The 21,194-nt window shown below is 39.3% G+C and overlaps 1 protein-coding gene across 1 annotated transcript; it reads left to right on the top strand.

The window, feature by feature from the left end:
• Window positions 1–496: 496 nt before the first annotated feature.
• On the top strand, window positions 497–15,535 carry sar1b (secretion associated, Ras related GTPase 1B). Its single transcript, XM_041801164.1, has 7 exons — window positions 497–666; window positions 3,504–3,579; window positions 5,454–5,573; window positions 5,842–5,907; window positions 6,110–6,213; window positions 10,566–10,697; window positions 13,802–15,535. The coding sequence occupies exons 2-7, from the start codon at window positions 3,522–3,524 to the stop codon at window positions 13,916–13,918; spliced, it is 597 nt and encodes a 198-aa protein (XP_041657098.1). The 5' UTR covers window positions 497–666; window positions 3,504–3,521; the 3' UTR covers window positions 13,919–15,535.
• Window positions 15,536–21,194: the final 5,659 nt, after the last annotated feature.

Consider the following 21,194-nt stretch of genomic DNA (forward strand, 5'->3'; position numbering starts at 1 on the left):
ATCGACGGGCATGCGCAGTGTGTACACGTGGCATTTCCTTTGGTGTTCTGGATTTTCAAGTGTACTTGAAACAAGAACCGAGTCATCACATTTACCGAGTAAATGCACAATAACAAATTTTAAGTATTTATCTAAGATGTTGAAGATGGCGTTGCAAAATGCAGTTAATTCAGCGTGTTCGACCAGGGTTCATTACAATAAATTTTATCTGTATAATAAAATCGAATAAAATTAACATGTAACTTTAATTTTCACGACTACACCACTAGTTAAAGACACTACAACATAACAAGCTTATGAGAGTTGTTTTGTTTTGTTTTGCTCTATTTATGATCCAATATGATTCACCGAAATAAAATACAGTTTTAGAGTTAATCTTTTGGACAAGCATGTGTGGAAACTCCACATAAAGAAGAAATCTTGATAGTCTTTGTAAATCTGTTCACCTGCCGGAAAGATGATTGTGAAACATAAACAGGAAGCGGCAGGGCTGAGTTTTGGGGAGTAGTTGGACAGCCATTGCAGTGTCGTGGCTCAGTAACAAAACACGAAAAAGGAGAGGAAGACCTGGCATTTCACAGGCTCTCTCATTTTCGATCAGGAGATAAATTTACATGAGTAAAAGAGCCAACACAAACGGTAAATTGGTCTTCACCTAAACAACGGGTAAGTGCTGAGGTACATTTTTATCACTATTGACCACAAAAGACGTTAATGTTCGGCATCTCGGCTAGCGTAGTGCCCCGGTTGCTAGCCGTGTTAGCATTGCTAACATGAAGTTGTCTTACTTCGTTCTCGTAGAGACCCGTTTTTTACGGAACTACCTATGTATTTTAAAACAACTTTGATTATACGTTGTTATCCTTCATCAACCACTAATCTCGTTCCTTATCAGGTCATGGTTATACGTTTTTGTAGTCTACTAAGTGGCTAACGCAGCTACTAGCCAGTAGCCGCTTGATGCAACGTCGCCTGTTATATGACACGTAGCTAGTTGCTTCCTGCTAGCCAGCGCGCTAGCCGGCCTCGCCAAAGCTTTAAACAACAATCTTAATATACAGTGATGTGGGTTTTTTTTGATGAGTTGTATATTCGATACCCGGGCTGTTTTGTAGTATTTTTGACGTTGTGTAAACTGTCAAAGACTGTCGATCCATGTAACCGTTAGCCATTAAGGCAAAGGCTAGCTAACTCTACTGCTACGTTGACAGCGACTGTGACTGCCAGACGTGTTTGACAGACGAGTCAGGTAACTCGGGCTGACTTATTATTTCCAATTTGTTTATAGCATATTTTTGACAGTCTTATGACTGTCTCAGTCGCCTTTGATGAGATACAACAGAGGCAATATCCTCTCAAGATAAACGGTGTCCTTTTAATGCCATTAACTTTTGATAATACTACACGAACTGACACGCAAGTCTGAAATTCGTATACACAAGTCAGACTAAACGTTTTATTATCCTTTATTTCTGTAAGTTCAAGAAACCCCTGCCATTCGTTTTTCAGTTGTTCTTGAATGTGTTTACATTGACTTGATGCATACTGATAGCATAACTTTATAAAAATTGATATTGGTTTTCATTTTGGTATAAAGACATCCATGACAAGTGATTTACAATGGAATAATGAGCATTTACTTATCAGAATTATCCGATTATCTGTTTCCTATTTAGTTTCTCTTCAACGACTAGAGTTTCAAGCCATCTCTTTTTGTCTAACTTAAACTTCTTTATCTCTCCTTAAACTTTAATGTACTGTTACAATTATCCGTATTTGCATTTTAGGTCGTTACTCTCCTACCCTTGAATCAATGTATGGACACACTTCTTGTGTTTGCTTTAATCTCTAGACTTAGATCTTGATATTAATCTAATGTGAACCCTTATTTGCCTAATGGTTGTTGTCAGTCACTGTCAGTCTGTTTCACGTTCACAGCTGCAACACGCCACACGTGGGAGCATCAATCTGTAACGCCAGCCCACTGTCATAAAAGCCAATTCAAGCAGGCGTGTAAGCATTTGTGACTGGAGTGTAGCAACAGCTGACGTGTAGTTCAGCTGTATTTGCGCGTTCTTGAACTTTATACCACCATATACTTTAGCCCCTGTGATGTTTGCGTGTTACGTAATGAAGACTAGAGGTCAGCCCTAGCCTTGTTCTGAGTCCTCCTCAGCTATTACGTTGAGGATCTTGAAAACCGAAGTAACTTAAGGAGCAGAATGTATTTGTCCAGTATTAAAAAGATCATAGTCATGTTGGAGAAATATTTAGGTTACTAAAAGTTAAGTCTTTTGTTTGAGTGAGAGGAAGTTTGCACTCTCTCATCCCCTGACTAAGAATTTTTATGTCCATGATTGTAGCTGAAACTGCTGATCACATGTTATTGCAAAGATGGAGAAAAGGAGCTTGTGTGAAGTAGAATAACAAATGAACAAAGCTAGAAACAAACTGTGGCATATGTTCTGCCAGAGAGCTGTTTGATGTCACACTGTAACAGCAGGTCCTATCTCAGATTCATTTTGTTTCAGTTGAAATACAGCCTGCCCAGCTTTTCCTGAAAGGCTAAGTCTGGGCTTTATTTCTAAGACCCATGCAGATGGGTTGTTGAGGAGCTGTCAGATGGTGTGTGATCAGTCAACTGAATCTCCTGTCCTGCTGTCCAAAGACTCCTACTGGAACATGCTTATCATTGGCTGTAGACTGCTAGCCATTGGTCTTATCACTAATTGAAGATATCATCTGATAGATCGATGCTGCCTGTGTATTCTAAGAGCTGAGTGTTGTCACTTTATGAGGTTTGTGCTAGGGCATGCTGATTGGTTCCTATTGATTGGACTGTCTGTCTCCTTCTGTGTGATCTTTTTAATTCAATTGTCTTTTACATACTTTTTTCTGTCAACCATGTAATAAATATTAGCCATTTAGTCCAACATTGTGCCACTGGACACAAAAATATCATCTTTATGTTTGGATTTAAGAACTGTATCCTAATCTGTAGCAGAAAAAGCAGTCAAAGACAATTTTGAACAGAAATGTACCAATTTATCCTCATTTTCACTGTCTCCTCAAAACGTTGGAATCTTTGAATTGGCTTTATAAATTAATACTAGAGATGAACCGATTATAAAAATTAAGGCAGACTCAGATGCAGATGTTAAACATAACAATTTAGCTGATGCAGATACTAGTGTTTTATTTTTTTACATCACTTCTTTTGGTGTAATACTTCCAGTATGGCAACATTTTTTCTCACATTCGACAGTTAAATTAGACTAGGGTTTGTTGAACTGTTCACCTTTTCTGCCCTATAAAAATGTCTTATTTGATACAGCAACTAGATATGCTAGATGCCAGCATACGCTGATGTTAAACCAATGCATCCCCAGTGAATACCAAGTTTCTTATACCATCCTGTGATCAAAGTGTAAGACACCTAATGCAGATAAAGATTGCCTGAAAATTAAATTAACCTTACCTCTTTTTCGCTTTTGTTTTTTTAGGACTCAACAGCTCCGGATATGTCATTCCTATTTGACTGGTTTTATAGCAGTTTCAATACCGTGCTACAGTTTTTAGGTGAGTATGTGATCAGACACATGTTGAGCATGTTCAATGTGTAGGCATGGCAAAAAGCAATTTTTAAAACTGGAAACGTGATACACAGAATTTATTCCAGGAGAGAATGTAGCGTGAGTATAGTTTCATTGATGTATGATCATCTTAAATGATCATATAAACATTACTTGTAACGAGAACTGATCTGTTTAGCATCTCAGTCCTTAATTTTTTACCTTTGTCTTACAGTGCAGTTTGCAATAGAGGGTTTTGTACCTTCCATCTCTGTTTTGGTAGAAGCTGATTAGAGAAAGGGAGATGTTCTGTGTATGTGTTGATGTATGTTGTGCTTGAAAGACTTAAATCTGAAACGCAAATACTCCGCCACTTCAGTTCAGTAGGCAGATCTAAAGTTGATAATCCACATAAATATTTAAAACTGTAAAACATAATCAACAAAGTTATTTTATCAGCTGCACTCTTGTTAGTTAATTTTGTTTCATAAACATAGCATCATAGGGCCTGTCACATTAACTAGTTTCTGCTATGGTAAGAAAAAATACATCAGTTCAGTTGAAATGTTTTTAGAAAGTCTGAAGTCATTTTACTTGCACCTTGGTTTAAGAGCTAACAGAAGCTTGATTATTGGTTTGATTCATATGCATACTGTGTTTCTGTAAAGTGGTTTGTAATGGAGTGAGTGGCATATCTAATGTTGGCTTTAGCTTATTAGCTATTCAGATTGGTAAACCACTTGGAGATAACTTAGTTTTTCCAAGCTTATATAAAATCTAAAACCTTTGGCTCTGTATAACAGATGTCTCCAGCAGAGTGGCATGTTTTCACTTAAAAGTTTTTCTGTTGCTGTTGTCAGACATCTGCTGCTTTTGTTTTGATTGTGAACACTGCTGAATGTGAATCTGTAAGCAAAAGTGAAGGAGACCAAAGAAATATATCTCACAAAATGAGAAAATGCATGCCATGATTTTTTTCATTCCAGCTTTTTGTGTCCATTTGAAATCTGGTGGAAAATCTTGGTAGTTGCACCAGCTGCTCCTGTCCCAGAGGTGTGCAGCTCTAGTTTCTGTGTCAGAGCTCCTCCAGTGAAGGAGTCGGTCCTGTTCTTCCTGTCAGACAGGTAGCATAGTACTGTTGTGAGTAATGATGACATCTAGTAGAGCTGACTCAGTCAGAAATCTCACAGATCCTCTGGGTATCACTATGCCGACTCAGAGGGTGGTAACCACCAAGCCTTGTTATCTCATCACAAGTATTACAGAAGGAGGAGAATTAGTAGCACCTTTTCCCCATTGTTATGCCTATTAGTCAGTACAGCTATCCAATAGAACTGCCATTAGGAGTAAATCTTTTCAGATTGCCTTTGGGGCAGGGTTTGAGGATCTTTGTTATTAATCCAACTGGAGTATATTTCATATATTAGAAAAATGACATCTCACCTTTGACGTACTTTGTTCAGCTTCTCACAATAAAAAACGTGGGGTCATTTCAGTATTTGATTTCTTTTAACCTTTGTAATGTGAGTGGAAAAATATCAGTACATGGGTAAGAGCTATTCATTGTGACTCTTTTTTTGGGCACAGATAAAGACAGATATCCACTAGATGACTGAGAACAAGCCTGAAATTTGCAATGCTTTTGTCAAGTGTTACCTGTATGCTTTCAATATCATTTTTCCTTCTAAACTCAGTAACACGTCAGACTTGACAGACCTTTGTGCAACCAGACCCATCTCCTGTGTTCACATGTATTTTTTCAGTATTTGAAAATATAACTACCAAATTGTTTTTTTGTTTTTTTTTTAATCATTGCATCTTTGAAGGTTGATTTTTTTTGTGTCTGGGCTCATGTTTGAAATACTTTTGGACTCGTTTCAGGACTGTACAAGAAATGCGGCAAGTTAGTATTTCTTGGCCTGGACAATGCTGGCAAAACAACGCTACTGCACATGCTCAAAGATGACAGACTGGGACAGCATGTGCCAACTTTACATCCCAGTGAGTTGTTGCCACTCTCCCACTCACATTCAGTAATGTGTTAAAAGCCGTCCACACAAATAAACCAAGCAGATTATTCTTAGGCATTTATGTTTGCGAGTTTCAAACCACTCTTGAATGTGTATGAGCTGTGGGTATACTTAAATGTGTAAAATAATGTGTATTAGGACAATATAGCATCTACGCTGCACAAAGGTGATAACTGTTAGATATGGTTTGTCCATGGGTTTCAGCTGTCTTACTTTTCTTTTTCTTTCTATTCCTTCAGCCTCGGAGGAGCTGACGATCGCTGGCATGACTTTCACTACCTTTGACCTTGGAGGCCATGCACAAGGTGTGTATGTTGTGTTTATCAAAGCATTTGGCTCACACTGTGCACAATATGTGTTTGGAAAACTCTCATATCGCTTCTTAACTACTACTTGGGTCAATCAGTGGTGATGACTGCCACTTTTTTTAGACAAAACTAGACTAACAGCACTTTAACCTCAAATGTTTGTTCTTTGTTTTGTTTTGGTGTATGTATGTTCACACAGCCCGCAGAGTGTGGAAAAACTACCTCCCTGCCATTAATGGCATCGTCTTCCTTGTGGACTGTGCAGATCACATCAGGTTGGCTGAATCAAAAGCAGAACTTGATGTAAGTAGCAGATACATGCGTTATCACTGTAGTACTGTGGATCACAGCAAGCTATACTAAAGAAGGCATTGACATATTGTCCAGATTAAGGCCTCGTACACATGGAGAAGAAATGGATATATTTCTGTTTCGTTTAGAAAACGTTTTCCTTAAATACAGGATTGTTTCAGGAAATGTCAGTGTTGGCATGGAACCACTGAAAAAGACTGAAAAGAAGTAGTATATTTGCCAAGTCTGAAAATGGCGTAACACTGCCACGGAAATGCATTAAAAAGAGAGAAGATGATTATGGAGCATGCGTATAATCTATTAAAATATAATATCTCTCCGGTGGATCTGAGAAATTCTGGTGTTATGCTGTTCTCCATGACCATTTGTTGTTCCCGGTGGTGATAAGGGAGCATCCAATTTTGCTGTAAAAGCCATAATAAGCTCAGGAGCTTCTGCAGCCTGAAAACAACCCTGTAATCCCTCTTTGTTGTTTTGGCTGGACCTGTGCATGCGGCTCAAGTGGGCTATGCTACAGTGCCGTGAAAAAATATTTGCCCTCTTTCTGATATCTGATTTTTTTGCATATTTATCACCCTTGAATGTCTCAATAATTATTTGATTTTTTTTAACGAGGGAAAAAAAATCCAAACCTATCTGGCCCTGTGTGAAACAGTAATTGCCCCCTGAACCTAACAACTGGTTGTGCCACCCTTGGCAGCAATAACTGAAATCAGTTATTTGTGATAACTGGTGATGAGTCTTTCACATCGCTGTGGAGGAATTTTTGCTCACTCGTCTTTGCAGAATTGTTTTAACTCAGCCATATTGGAGGGTTTTCCAGCATGAACTGCCTGTTTAAGGTCACACCACAGCATTTCAGTTGGATTTAAGTCCAGACTTTGACTTTGACAAAGCCTTTATTTTGTTTCTTGAGCCATTCAGAGTTGGACTTGCTGGTTTGTTTCAGGTAGTTGTCCTGCTGCATAGCCCAAGAGTGCTTGAGCTTGAGGGCACAAACTGATGGCCGGACGTTTGCCTTCAGGATTTTCTGGTAGACAGCAGAATTCATTGTTCCATCAATCACAGGAAGTGGTCCAGGTCCTGAAAGAGCAAAGCAGCCCCAAACCATCACACTGCCACCACCATGTTTGACTGTTGGCATGATGTTCTTTTTATCAAATGCTGTGTTATTTTTATGCCAGATGTAACGGGCCGCACACCTTCCAATAAGTTCAACTTTTATCTCGTCAGTACACAGAATATTTCTCCAAAAGTCTTGGGGATCATCAAGATGTTTCTTGGCAAACTTGAGATGAGCCTTTGTGTTATTCTTTGTCTGCAGTGGTTTTGGCCTTGGAACTCTCCCATGGTGCCATTTTTGCCCAGTGTCTTTCTTATGGTTGAGTCATGAACACTGACCTTAACTGAGGCCAGTGAGGCCTGCAAGTCTTTGGATCTCGTTCTGGGTGTTTTTTGTGACCTCCTGGATGAGTCGTCGTTGCACAGTTACTTTTTCACATAGGGCCAGATACTTTTAGATGTTTTTTTTCCCTTAATAAATAAAATCATCATTTAGAAACTTCATTTTGTATTTACTTGGGTTGACTGTGTGAGATATTAAAATTGGTTTGATGATCTGAAACATTTAAGTGTGATGAATATGCAGAAAAACCAGGAATCAGAAAGGGGCAAATGCTTTTTCACGGCACTGTATGTATGACATAATTTTTTCAAGAAATAATTTATGTGGTTGGCTGTCCACACGGAGACAAATTGATAGGCGTGTACAGATTTGTTCACTATGGGACCCAGTTTCAAAAAGTAGCCTTTACAGCCTCCCAAAATGCCGTTTCCATGTGGATGAAACGCTGATAGGACAGATACTTTGGCGTCTACCCCTGAATTAATCTTTGCGTGGACAGGGCCTAAGGGGAGACGCTGAAACACAATTGTCCCCCTTCCCCAGTCCTCTGCTGGCCCGCGCTCACAGCACATCATCCCATGGTAATATGGCATGCATCGTTTTCAAGTGTGGTCGTAGCTTCACTCTCCTCACTTTGCGGCTTAATTCCAATCAATTTTGTATTTTTTTTTTTTGGTCATACACAGCTCTCTAATACTCCACTCCTTTTAAAATGATTGACAAGACTAGTGATCATTATCTGTTATATGACATGTTGCACACCTTCACTTGGGAGTGTGCAAGAGCAGCTGTATTGTGCTGAAGCAAACCTCTTTCATTCATGCAAAGGCCAAGGAAATATAAACAGGCATAGCTCAATACAACAAATGACTGTTAAATTTTTTTCACATAAGAATTCCTGAATATTACAGGAGGGCCACCCATGGAATTTTCCTCAGTTGATTGTTCACACACGCATCTCACAATGTTAGACCTTTCCTGCCAGGGGGTTCAGGAGGCAAGGCATGACATAAAAAGAACGATTTGATGGATGAAAGAACAGATCCGTCTGTATGACTCTACGACAATTATTGCCTTTATATAAATGCTATGTGTAGTTGGCATATTCAGTGTATCAACAAAAGAGCAGAAAGGAAAATACTCCAGAAAAGAAAATGTAATGAAGCAGATACATTATATGCACAGATGCATGGACTGTGCTCTATACTGTCTGTAGGTGCACACTGGTTAAAGGATTTAAATGTCATCATGAGGGATGTGTGAATACGTGGCTAAACAGTTGAATCCAGATCCCTTCATATTCGGCGTCAGAAATATGAGTCTATAACAGTGGTTCCCAACCATTTTTCCTTGGAGCCTCCCCCGACTTGTTTCAAAGACAAGCTGAGCCCCCCCCCCAAGACCCTAACGAAAAAATTATATTGTCATATGGTTGCCAGAAATCAACATTCATTTAAATGTTTTTTGATAAAACACTGATGAAGTGGCTCTTCACGGGTTTTTCTTACCAAAAGACTGTTGCATAAACTGTTTATTCATTATTTTATCATGAGATCTTTGGCACCCCCCCTAGGGGGTCCTGGACCCCAGGTTGGGAACCACTGGTCTATAAGATTAACATTTTTTGTCACCTCAAGCCCACAATCCCAGTCATGACACGCCCATCTAAACTGTAATACAGCCTCCTGCCACTACTAGCCACTCTAGCTATTCTTAAACACTACTGGCTCAATGCTCTTTAATCCAATTTTAAGAACTGCTAGCTTCTTTAGCACCTATAGCATCCTGCAGGAACAGCACAGTGTAGCATTATGATTTTAATCTAGAAAAATGGAATTTAGTTGTACAGTGGAAGGATAGGAATTGATGAGATTTTATTGATACCAGTGCCATTATTGAGTGTGCGTATTGATTCAATTCTTTATCAATTCCATTATTGATTCTTTCCTGTGGATTTTCTTTCAGAAAAAGTAGACAATGCAGTGTTTCTCACAAGTCTGAATTTTACTTGTGGTGGTAGCCAGTGGAAAGGGCCAACATTACACACAAGCACAAAAAAGTTCACTTCTATTTAGGTATCTACCAGTACTACATAGCATTTGTTTACAGCGTAACCAAAGGTAAACTAAAGTTTCTGAAAGTAAATTGTATTTACTGTAGAATCACACAGGCGAGATAAACACTGTGCATGCCTTATTTGTCACTGAAGGAAATCCAAGATTGACTGAAATTTCTGTATAAATAATTTTTGTCACTTCAACAAAACCAGGACTAAAAGAATATTCTCAATCAAGACTATTTGTACTTATTTTGGATATGTGTACTTTTATACACTTTCTATTTTGTACCCTTGTATTGTTTGCTTGAGTTTATTACCAAGCTTCTAATTTTAGAGGTTTATCTAAATGATATTAACATGAGCCTGTCTCAGAACTGTCATAGTTTGTGTAATGACCTATCTTTCTCTCTTTCTGCCATTTTTTCCATCTTAGAAACTCTTAAAGTGTCTACTCCTAACTGTTTTCACCTCAGAGGCTCTCCTAGAAGCTAAGATGCTTTGTGAATACATTTTATTTTTTATAGGGATCTAGTTTTAACTTTAAGGGGAAATTCTTTGAAAAGTCGTGATTCTGAGAATTTTGTTAGAATTTAGTCACATAAACAACTCATAGCACAGAGGAAGCTTTCTGAATACTGCTCCAGGAGTTTTGTATGTCTGAATGGGGCGAAGTCTTGCTCTGATTTTTTTCTCATATGAATATTACCACTTTTTCTTATAATCACATTTGTTGAACGAAAATTAATCATTCCTAGAGGGATTTAAAAAATCTCTAATGAATTATCAAGGAGTAATATAAAGCTTGGTTATTTTTTTCCCCATTGCACCTTAAGGGTACCAATTATAGCCTCACTCTAATCTTTGCTCTTCTCTTCCCAGGCATTAATGACAGATGAGACCATTGGAAATGTGCCTATCCTGATCCTGGGCAACAAGATTGACAGAAATGATGCCATCAGTGAGGAGAAACTGAGAGAATTGTTTGGATTGTATGGACAGACAACTGGCAAAGTGAGTAGACACCTCTACAAAATTTCTACCCTTTTATTTTCAGACAACTGATCCTTAAATTCACAAATGTATATACTTAATAAATTAAAAGAAAAATACCACTTTAAGTTGTTGGCTATAAAAGATGACAGCGAGATCTAAAGTGGGCCATGGCATCAGTCTCCATTGCAGTACACTAACACTGAAGGGTTATGTTGTCAAAGCAAGCTCTAGTAGCTGTGGTCAAGCTTCAATTAATTTTGTCTGGCTTCAGTTTTTCAGCTTTAATTGTCTAACATCTTTCAGACACCGAATTAGAGATTTTCTGGAAGTTTTTCAGGATTTCCCCTCTTTGCCTGTCTGTTCAGTTAATATAGCCGCATAATACCTTCTATCACAGATATACATGTTCAGAAAATTGTACCTGATCACAGAGGTTTAGTGGATGCACCTTTGGCTGCAATCCCAGCACTGAGTCTGTACATATAGGTCTTGGGCTTATACATGTGGACACTGCAATTTTACTCCATTCTTCTTTGCAATTCCACTCAAACTCTGTCAGGTTGCACTGGGATCAGGCATGAACAGTCCCTTTCAAGTCCAGCTTCAAATTTTCTGTTGGATTGAGGTCTGGGCTTTGACTCGGCTGCTCCAGAACATACACCTTGTTGTCTTTAAATCATTTCTGTGAAGCTTCAGGTCATTGTCTTGCTGGAAAATAAATCATCTTACAAGTTGGAGTTCTCTTGAAGGCTGGATAAGATTGTCCTCCAGGATTTTCCTATATTTTGCTGCATTCATTTTACCCTCTATCTCTACAAGCCCTCCAGGGCCAGCTGCTGAGAAGCATCCCCGCTGCATAATGCTGCCACCACTGTGCTTCACAGTGGAGATGGTGTGTTTGTGGTGATATGCGATGTTTGGTGTCTGCCAAATGTCTGGTCTGATGGCCAAAAAGGATCAGACCAAAGAACTTGACCATGGAGTCCCCCATATGGATTTTGGCCAACTCTAGTCAAGAAAACTCTCCCCCAAAGCTTTGACTGGTGAAGAGCCCAGGCAACAGTTTGCAATGTCTCTGGTTTCTTAGTGGACTCTCTCACTAGTCTTCTTCTTTGCACAGTCACTCAGCTTGTGAGGACAGACGGATCTAGGCAGATTAATACCAGGGTTAATTTTTTCTGTTACTAAAAATGTTTGTTGACAGCTTTTTTTTCCATAAAGCCCGAACATACTCAAGCGTACTGTGAGCGGAGCGGACTCCACACGGAATGTCTGCAGTCATCAGAGCTTCCAGAGTCGAGCGCACTGCTGCGAAGTAGTTTCCTGTGAAATTTCCATGAAATCCTACATTTACCACAATCCTTGCGCATTGTTTACATTTTTCTGTCATGGCGTCCTACACTGATGAAGCCTGCTGGCGTTGCAAAGCAATAAAATTCAATGACAGTGGTATGTACAGCCATTAAATGCCACAAGAGACGAGGAAGGGGAGTATGCCATGTTGGTGAAGGACATGCGAAGTATTGACGTGGAACAACATTTTCAATACTTCTGAATGACACGTGAAAACTTTGATGATCTAGTTGGGCACCTAGCCCCACTCCTTCTCCATTCAGGGAGTCACCGCTCATCCATCAGCACTGCACAGAGGAATAAAACGCAGGTCGGTGTCACATTTAATGCAGGTTGATGTGAAAAATACATGTCGAGCAGTGTTTTGTGTGACACCAGTACGCAGAGCGGAGTCTGCGCGGTCGTAAATTTTGAGCCAAAACAATATTAGATTAAACTTGGGCCGAACAGTTTTAAAAAAGTATCTAATTGTGATGATTTTGACTCATTTTGCAAATTGGATATAACCTGTTGTATTAAATGGAATGATGATATTTATATAATTCTCATATTTAACAACAAAAAAAAAAACAAAATTGAAGAAAATAGGATTTTTTGTACACTATTCTGAAAATATGCCAATAGACGATTGCATGATACGTAATGCATAACTTCTCTGCTGCAAAAAAAAAATCTAAACTGGTATTTTGACACAAATTTTAGGTTGAAGAAATATTGCACCTTCTGCGATCTAAAAATTGCAACAGGCCATATTGCGATTTAATCTAATCTGCGATTAATTGCCCAGCCCTACTCACAACCATAAACACAACTACCCTAAAATACCAAATAATCGCCGGGTCCCAATCAACCGCCGGGTGTGGCAGACAAATAAACGCCTGTTCCATATATATGCCGGTTGTAATTTATTTACAGCTCCGATATGTGACTGAGATGAGATGAGATCTGTATAGAATCAACTCCCAACTCCTCCCTTCCTGTTCTCCCTGTTTGAGCTCCATAGCTCGGCCCCTCTCTTTACGTACCTCCTGGTGGATGAGAATGTCCGCTGAATTGAATACTGACGGTGGCAAAGCGCTCGTGGAATGATTCTGCTCTGCTGAAATTGATGGCCGAATCACAGGCAAGAAAACACTTCATCTCATCATGAACAAATTCTACACAGGACCGAACACCGCCGTAACTCCACCATTGAATCAACTTCTCACTGAGCTGAGATACGGAAGCTACAGCAGCCAATAGGAACACTCCCTCTGATCTGAGCCTGATTGGCTGCAAGTACTAGCCTCCTCATTGGCTAGGGCACCCCCGTCCCTCGCTGGTTTTCTCAAGTGACATAGTAGCGCCATGCCCCAGTGCAGCGAAAAAATAAAAAGTAGGACATTAACATTAAACAGTCTGTCGTCAGCTTTGTGTTTGTTTAGTTCCTTATCAGTTTTTAAAGTGTTTAGAGAGTGTTGAGTTGACAGAAGACAAAAGTATAACTATGGTACTGTATTCTTGTCTTAAAAATGTAAAGGTGATATTCATACTGGTGTAAATACATACTTTGATTAAATTTACCATGTTTTTCCAATTTTTGTGGTGCCACCTCCCATGTTTAATGTAGGTCACAGTTACACTGAAGTACTTAAACTGCAGTTTCACAGTTTGTGGGGGAAGTTAGGCTCAATGCAGTTATTCTAGTTTTGTCAAGTTAATAACTTTATATGCCTGGAGTACAGAAGAAATTGAACACAATGTGACTTAGTTTCTTGTTTTTCTCGCAGGGCAACATTGCCTTGAAGGAGCTGAACACGAGACCACTGGAGGTGTTCATGTGCAGTGTCTTGAAGAGGCAGGGCTATGGTGATGGCTTCCGCTGGCTCTCCCAGTACATCGATTAAAGCAGCCAAGCCCCATAATACACCAACACCATCACCACCACCATCACCATCGGGGGGTGGGGCGCTGAACCCAACCACTCAAGACGCCCGTCGTTGCCACCGGTACCATCTTACTCAGCCCCATGTTTGGTTAACAAGTCTGCCTCCACCTTCAGAGAAACCAGTACAACTTGATCCCAATAGACTTTTATTGGTCGAACATTTGGTTCCGCACTTACAGAAATCATGCCTGTACACACATACACACAAACTCAAATCCATCTATGTCTTTTTCTAAGAGTAACATAGCATTGGTTCCATCGCAAAGGGTTTTCAAATTGAAACAGATGAGTCTTTTCTATATTGTGTCTGTCATTCGCTGCCCCCCCCCCCCCTCCATCCTGCCATCAGTTGAGTGTGATGATAGATGCATTATAACTGTAAATCTGTATATGATTCCATTGGTATATCAACAATCCTGATGCCTATGTCCCCTCTTAAACTCATTTTGAGCTGTGAGAGAGAGCAAAATAGTTGTATACATTGCAGTACACTTTTTTAACAGTAAAGACATTCAACATTGTATTTAATCAACACATTTTGGTTTGTCCTGTTTTTTCTTTTCTTTCTTCCTTTTTTCTTTTTCTTTTTTTTTTCTTTTTTTAACATTTCAATTAAATAATGTATGGCCACAAATACAGCCCTCACTATAGATGCATGGCTGTTTCACCCATTAATTAGATGGACCAGTGCATTTATCAGAGTGTATCAGAAATGTGATCAGTTCCTTTAGGATTACTTATAAGTTAAAAACTTCAGTTCCAGACTTTTCTATCTTGTGGGTACAGTTGCATTGAATGGACCCACGTAATCCATGGGCTCCCCTTTGAAAAAAAAAAAAAACAACCATGGGGTCGGAGTAGAGCAGAACGGATATGATTTTTAATAGAAAATAATACAAGCTATAACCCAGGAAAAGTTTGTAATAGTGCATATGGCACATGGGTCAGTTGATGCAAAGAATACTATTTAAATAAATGAAACTTTGGGATGAATAGCTTGATAATAACATGCAGTAAGAGATGATAGGAGGACTAAACAGAGGGTTGTAACATCTAGTAATTATCAATGTTAGAATTCCATCCTTCAGATGTATTTTCCAGTGCAGACCTTTTTACAGGGTGAATCTAGTGACCAAGTGTAGATACAGAGGACACAGTCCCCCAGTGGGAACAGATAGATAGGCCTTAGACGCCTCTAAGAAAGGGACCATATATATATGAAATGTACATGAACATCGTACATGGATTTTGTATTGATAAGTGGTATCCTTTGATCTATGTGCATTACCAGAAACTATTATGCATGCCTTGTTCTTTTGAGTTTAATGACCAATATTCCAGAGTGAACAACAGGAGAGGAAGAGATGCCAAAATTTACAATAAGAGTTGATTTTCATGTTTTTTTAAACAGAAACAATGGAATTGCGCTTAATACACATTTTTTTCTGTCCCTGTCCCTTTGTGTCTTTTTCATTCCCTCATGACTACGTGATGAGCTGTTCCAACCAGGGTGGGACTTGCTGTTGTTTGCATCATAAAAATGTAATAAATGTTTTCAATGAATAACAGGCTTTAATATTGACCCACAATGCATTTTTTTCCTTTGGCTTTTCATTGATCAGATCAGCAGCTTAGGAGTTTTCAGTTCATTTACATGTTCAAAAAATATGAATAAAACTGTGTAAAAATACCCAACTGCATTCAAATTGAGTGAAAAAAGAGAAGTTTAAGGAAAATGTACTTGAAGGTCAAAGTCAGAAAATCACTGGGTAGAGTCTTGAATGACATACATATTTATTTACCCTCACATTAAATTGTTGGTGTTAGTGTAATTAATATGTGGCTAGTCATTGAGGTTGATCTAAGTAATTTACAGGGGTAGTTAAGTACTGTATGGTACCTGGTATGAAGAAAAACATGGGGCCACAGGTTTACACATTAGCCTTTTGTGGCCTATATTGCTTAGTGTTTCTTGTTAAATATTGAAGAGTTTGCCATCAGTAGCGTTTAACCAGAAATATGAATGCGCCACACCTACAGATTTTTCTCAAGCAAAATCACAGACATATTGAGTTTATCTATAAACCCTCATTGGGTTTATTATCATGAAAAGTAACCAAAAGTAATAAAAACTCTTAATTAAATATAATATGGAAGTACTATATCAAGGCACCTCAAAGTTGTAAACCAGCACACTAAAGAACTTCAGTCTTTATTAAATGAATGTCTAGATTTCATAGAAACAATGAACTGTGGAATTTCCTTGGAATTATTATAGGCATTACATAATTTGTGTCTTTACAAACATTGTACCATTAGGCCACTGGGTAGAGAACATGAGCATAGGCGGTTTTACCATAAGGCAAAGGTAGGCAAGCCTGTGGCCTCAATCACCAAGTTACTAAAAGGCAAAATAAGTGAGCATCAAATGTGACCTATACATCAATAAATATTCCAACAATTAAGATGAGTATTTAGGATGTAAAAAGCTGTCTAGAGTTAAAAATAGTATCAAAATGTAGTTTGATAGTTTGATTTGTGGCAGAGGAAGTTTTACCACAACTGTAGTGTACAGATGTTTTTTTTAATCAGTTACACCTTGGCTCAATACACGTTAGACTATTTGGTTGCCATGAGCAATTCTACTAGCTCAGATTTTGTTATATTGTTAAGTTATGTAGCTGAGGTATTCCCAGGTCATATGAGATATGTAATCCTTCCAGTGAGTCCTGGGTCTACCCTGGGGTCTCCATCCAGTTGGACATGCCCAGAAAACCTCCAGAAGGAGGCAACCAGGAGGCATCCTGATCAGATTCCCGAACCACCTAAACTGGCATCTTTAAAGGCAAAGGAGCAGCAGCTCTTCTTTTAGCTCCATCTGTACGTCCAAGCTCCTCACCCTATTTCTAAGGTTGAGCCCAGCAACCCTCCGGAGATATCCTATTTCAACTACTTGAACCTGTGGCTAGAACAAAGATTGTACAGTAAATTGAAAGTTTTGTCTTCCTTCTCAGCTCCCTCTTCACCACAATGGTACATTACAAAGTCGGCAATACTGCCAATGCTGCGCCTCTGTTGATCTCGTGGCCCATTCTACCCTCATTCGTAATCAACACTCCTAGATATTTGACATCCTTCACTGGGCCAGAGACACACTTTGCACCTGGAGGGAGCAGTCCACCATTTTCTGGCCTTGGTCTAAAACCCAAGTTGTTTATTTCATCGGTCCTTGGTCTTCTGTCGAACTGAAAGTACTGGTAGTTTCTGACCTGCCATTTTAAGGACCATCCCAAAGGTTCTTAGCTGGTCTGAAGACCAAGCACCGAGGACTGAGGTTTGATGAGCAGAGACACATGAGAGCAGGCTTCTAGGAACTCTTTAAACTGAAAGACACGCCCTCTTATTGGGTATCCCTCTCTGATTGGACACTGCTACACAGTGGACGTCAATGAAACTTCAAAACACCAGCAGAGATTGATTATGGAGGAGGAAAAGAGCTTATAATAGATGATAAATGGACACAACAAACTCTAAACAGAATATAAACATCGGCAGTTTTAAAAGAGTCAATAATTGATGGGCTGGGATTTAACAAGTGCTTGAAACAAGTAATTACAATGAAATATTGAGAATAAATTTAATAAAATTAATATAAAAGAGTGAATGGCTATGGAGTGTAGTATTTGATTTTTTTTTAGATTCACCATCAAACAACAAGTCAAAGTTCATATAATCAAAAGAATCAGATAAATATTTCCTTTAGTAGTCAGTATTTTCTGCCTTTATTAGATAGTGAAGAGAATTTAAGACTGATGGAGCAGTTAGAAACAGGTGTTAAATCCATTATGGGGTCATGGGGTTTGATCGTTAGCCTTCACATTAAATAATTAGGCCAATAAATAATTTTATAATGAAGCATTTGCTGGTAGAAAGAGTCTTCATGTTGTTTCCCACACTTAGACCAATCCCTGTAAATGTGGATAGTTGATTAGAATAAATACAGTACAAATTCAAGCAGACACAATCAGCTGTTTATGCCTCCTGACAGCTGATTGATGATCAGCGCACCATCATTATAAACTGCCGTTGCTTCACCTGACGCTGCAGAGGGAAGGATGTCTTATGGGCTGTTAAACATCAGTCTTTTGTCTTCAGTCCTCTGCTCTGATTGCTCCAATCTCTCCATGAGTCTCTGGTGGGAGGGACTAAGACCCAAGGAAAAGACTCAAGCCAGAGACCCAAGCCTTACAGCAATCAAAGTGAGATGCAGCCATGGATGTGCTGACCCTCATCCCGACTGCTTTGCACTCAGTGAATAAAACGCCCTGTGCCTGCTGGATGTCCCAGACCGAAGAAGCCAACAGAACCACATCATCTGCAAAATGCAGAGAGAGAATTCTGAGGTCACCTACCTGAAAACCCTTCTCCCCCTCGCAGCGCCTTGAGTTCCTGTCCTTGAAAATCACAAACAGAACTGGAGATAAGGGGCAGCCCTGGCAGGGGCCAACACACACTGGGAGGGAGGAGCTTTTCAACCACCTCAGCGACCTCGGACAAAGATAATAATGAGTCTTCCCCTGGATCCTGAGACTCTGCCTCCTTCTCCCATGATATGATATCGATGACAGGGAATCTTTTATAGTATAAATGACAGCTAAAAAATGTTTGTTTTTCTATAAAATGTTCAATCATATTCTCTTTAGATATAATTCAAAGAATATACTGCTTTAATCTTAGTTTTAGATTCCCTTCACTGCAGATGCTCTGTGGTTTAATGCTGATTTATTTCAGCAATATAGCAGACTTGTGGTGTCACTGTTGTCATCAAATATCTTGTGAATACAATTAAACAAGGAGGGTATTTATGTTGTTCTGCAACCCAGAAACTACATCACCACAACATTTACAACAAAAAAGAGGGAGGAATTATTACTGCAAGCAATTTAACTGTCCCATAATCAATTTTTTACCATCCTGAATCAAACCAAAGACAATGGAACCCAGGGCCTAGGTTTGGACAGAGGCCTAAAACCTTGGTTCTGGGGGTCAGAACCTCTAAGTGACCAATGTAACCATCCTGGCTGACGGACAGTCTAAATAGACTTCCTGTTGCCCTTTTTGACAAATAACAAAGCAGTTGCCTGGACAGCATGATAGGTGTGTAACTCCCTGGCCTGAATATTAGGCTGTGATGTCCTTGGCAGGCTAGGAGGTATTAAAGTACATCTATTCGTGCTAAAACAGTGTGAGCTTGATTTTCAGGAATTAGTTGGTTGGCAAAAACTATTTTAAACGTGTTGGAACCCGATGGGTCCTGTCCGGTCATCTGGGAAATTAGTTCTTCATTTTTTTCCTTTGAAGATAATAAAGTTTTTGGCACCCGGCTTCTCACACTGTTTGGTTCTTTTCTCTTTTACTGATGTCAAATAAAGTTATTTTTAGCATCAGCCAGCTGCATGTTTATCCAGCCTTGAGCTGGGCTGTGACAGAGGACATGGAGAGAGAACTAGAGAAACAAACAGAAACAAAGGGGCCAGGACAAACGCTGACAATACAACACAATAATGAGCACTTTGATCGCATGTTACCTTCTCAAATCAAAACCCAGATCAGATACATTGGGTGAAGGATTCTGTCTGAGGCATTAATTGACTGTAAACTGTTAATTCAACCCCCTTGTTACTAGTATACATTAGTACTGTCTCCATGTCCTCTGTATCAGGGATACACATGAAAAGTAAGGCAACTCAAAGGCTAGGAAAAAAAAGCAATATAGTCGGGGCACAGGTGGCCAAGGGGTTAAGGTGGACCCCATGTACCAAGTTGGCCAGGGTTCGAATTCAGCCCATGGCACTTTCCCGCATGTCTCTCCCAAGCTCTCTCATCCCTGTTTCTGATTCTGTCCACTGTACTCTTCTATCAATAAAGGCATAAAATGCCCAAAATAAATCTTACAAAAAAAGCAGCACTAAATTAAGTTAACAGTGTTCAAAGTATCGCAATGGGTGACATGTTCACTGCAAGAGCAGTTCTGTAAGTATGAATTTATAAAAATGGTGAGCCTGACAAACAGTGATGTTACCTATTTAATAGAATAGCGTAATTTAAAATAAAGGAAGTTCACAGTTAGCTAGGTTGTCTTGTATCAGTTAATGGTCAATATAAACTACCATGTATAGCTTGACTAACATTACCAAGCAAGCAGCTACGACTTTTTCTGGGGTTAGGGTGAAGTCTAAGCAGCCTTACATACAAAAAAACAAGAAGACTACTTATGTGTTATGTCACAAGAGTAAAACCCTTTGCTTTTATGATGAAAAATAGCTTTTTATGTATTAGGAGTATAAAGCCTTGTTTCCATTTTTCCTGGAGTTTTATGATGTTAAGTTGACGGGGATGATCTAACTGGGCCTAATTATCCTTGTCTGTGTGTGCATGGACATATTTATTTATTTAAAATTATTGATCTAAAGATGGCCTTGGAAATAGCCTTTTAACTTATTATTTCAAATAAAAGTCTCAGTCCCCTCTTGCCTGGTGTTGCGCATGTTTTGACAATAAAAGGCAGGTCTCAGTCAGAGCCCTTGCAGTCATGGCTAGATCCAAAGCTCCAAAGATCCAAAGCATCCAAAGCTCTCAGGTTAGTTTGAGAAAAATGACAAAGTTAGAACTGCAGTAAGCTGAGATTATATATCACACTCATCTCATCCATGCACTTCTAACTCCCCGGCACTAGAAGTGAGGAAGAGAGCATTCATACGTTGGTGTAAGTGGCTTTAACAGTTTTCCAAGTGGATACTTGTGTACTGCTTGTCTCTACAAATCATCCTAACCCAACCTTACCTTATTATTCTTGTCTCTGTGAACACTCGATTGGCCCATCTCTTGTCCTCCACCTCTTTACTACTGCTCCATTTTTTCTTAAAAATCCTTTTCTGTCATAAAGTCACCTCTCTCTTTTTGCATCTCTTTCACCTTCCCTGAATGAAAGGGTAAATATCCTTGAAGTAAGAGTAACACACACACGCACACATTGAAAACACTGTCAGCTATTTATAGTAGCTGGCAGAGGGTAAAGGTGCAGAGGTCACAGAGATGTGTCCTTCACTGCTGCTGTGAACAACTTTGGCTGCCAGACGAACAAACAAACACTAAAGTATGTCCGGTTAAACCAAAGACAACAAAAGAGAGAACAGTTCACTACTTCTGGTGACATCAAGCATATCACAGAAACT

The sequence above is a fragment of the Cheilinus undulatus genome, linkage group 12 (genome assembly GCF_018320785.1).
Source record: "Cheilinus undulatus linkage group 12, ASM1832078v1, whole genome shotgun sequence".
Lineage (NCBI taxonomy): Eukaryota > Metazoa > Chordata > Actinopteri > Labriformes > Labridae > Cheilinus > Cheilinus undulatus.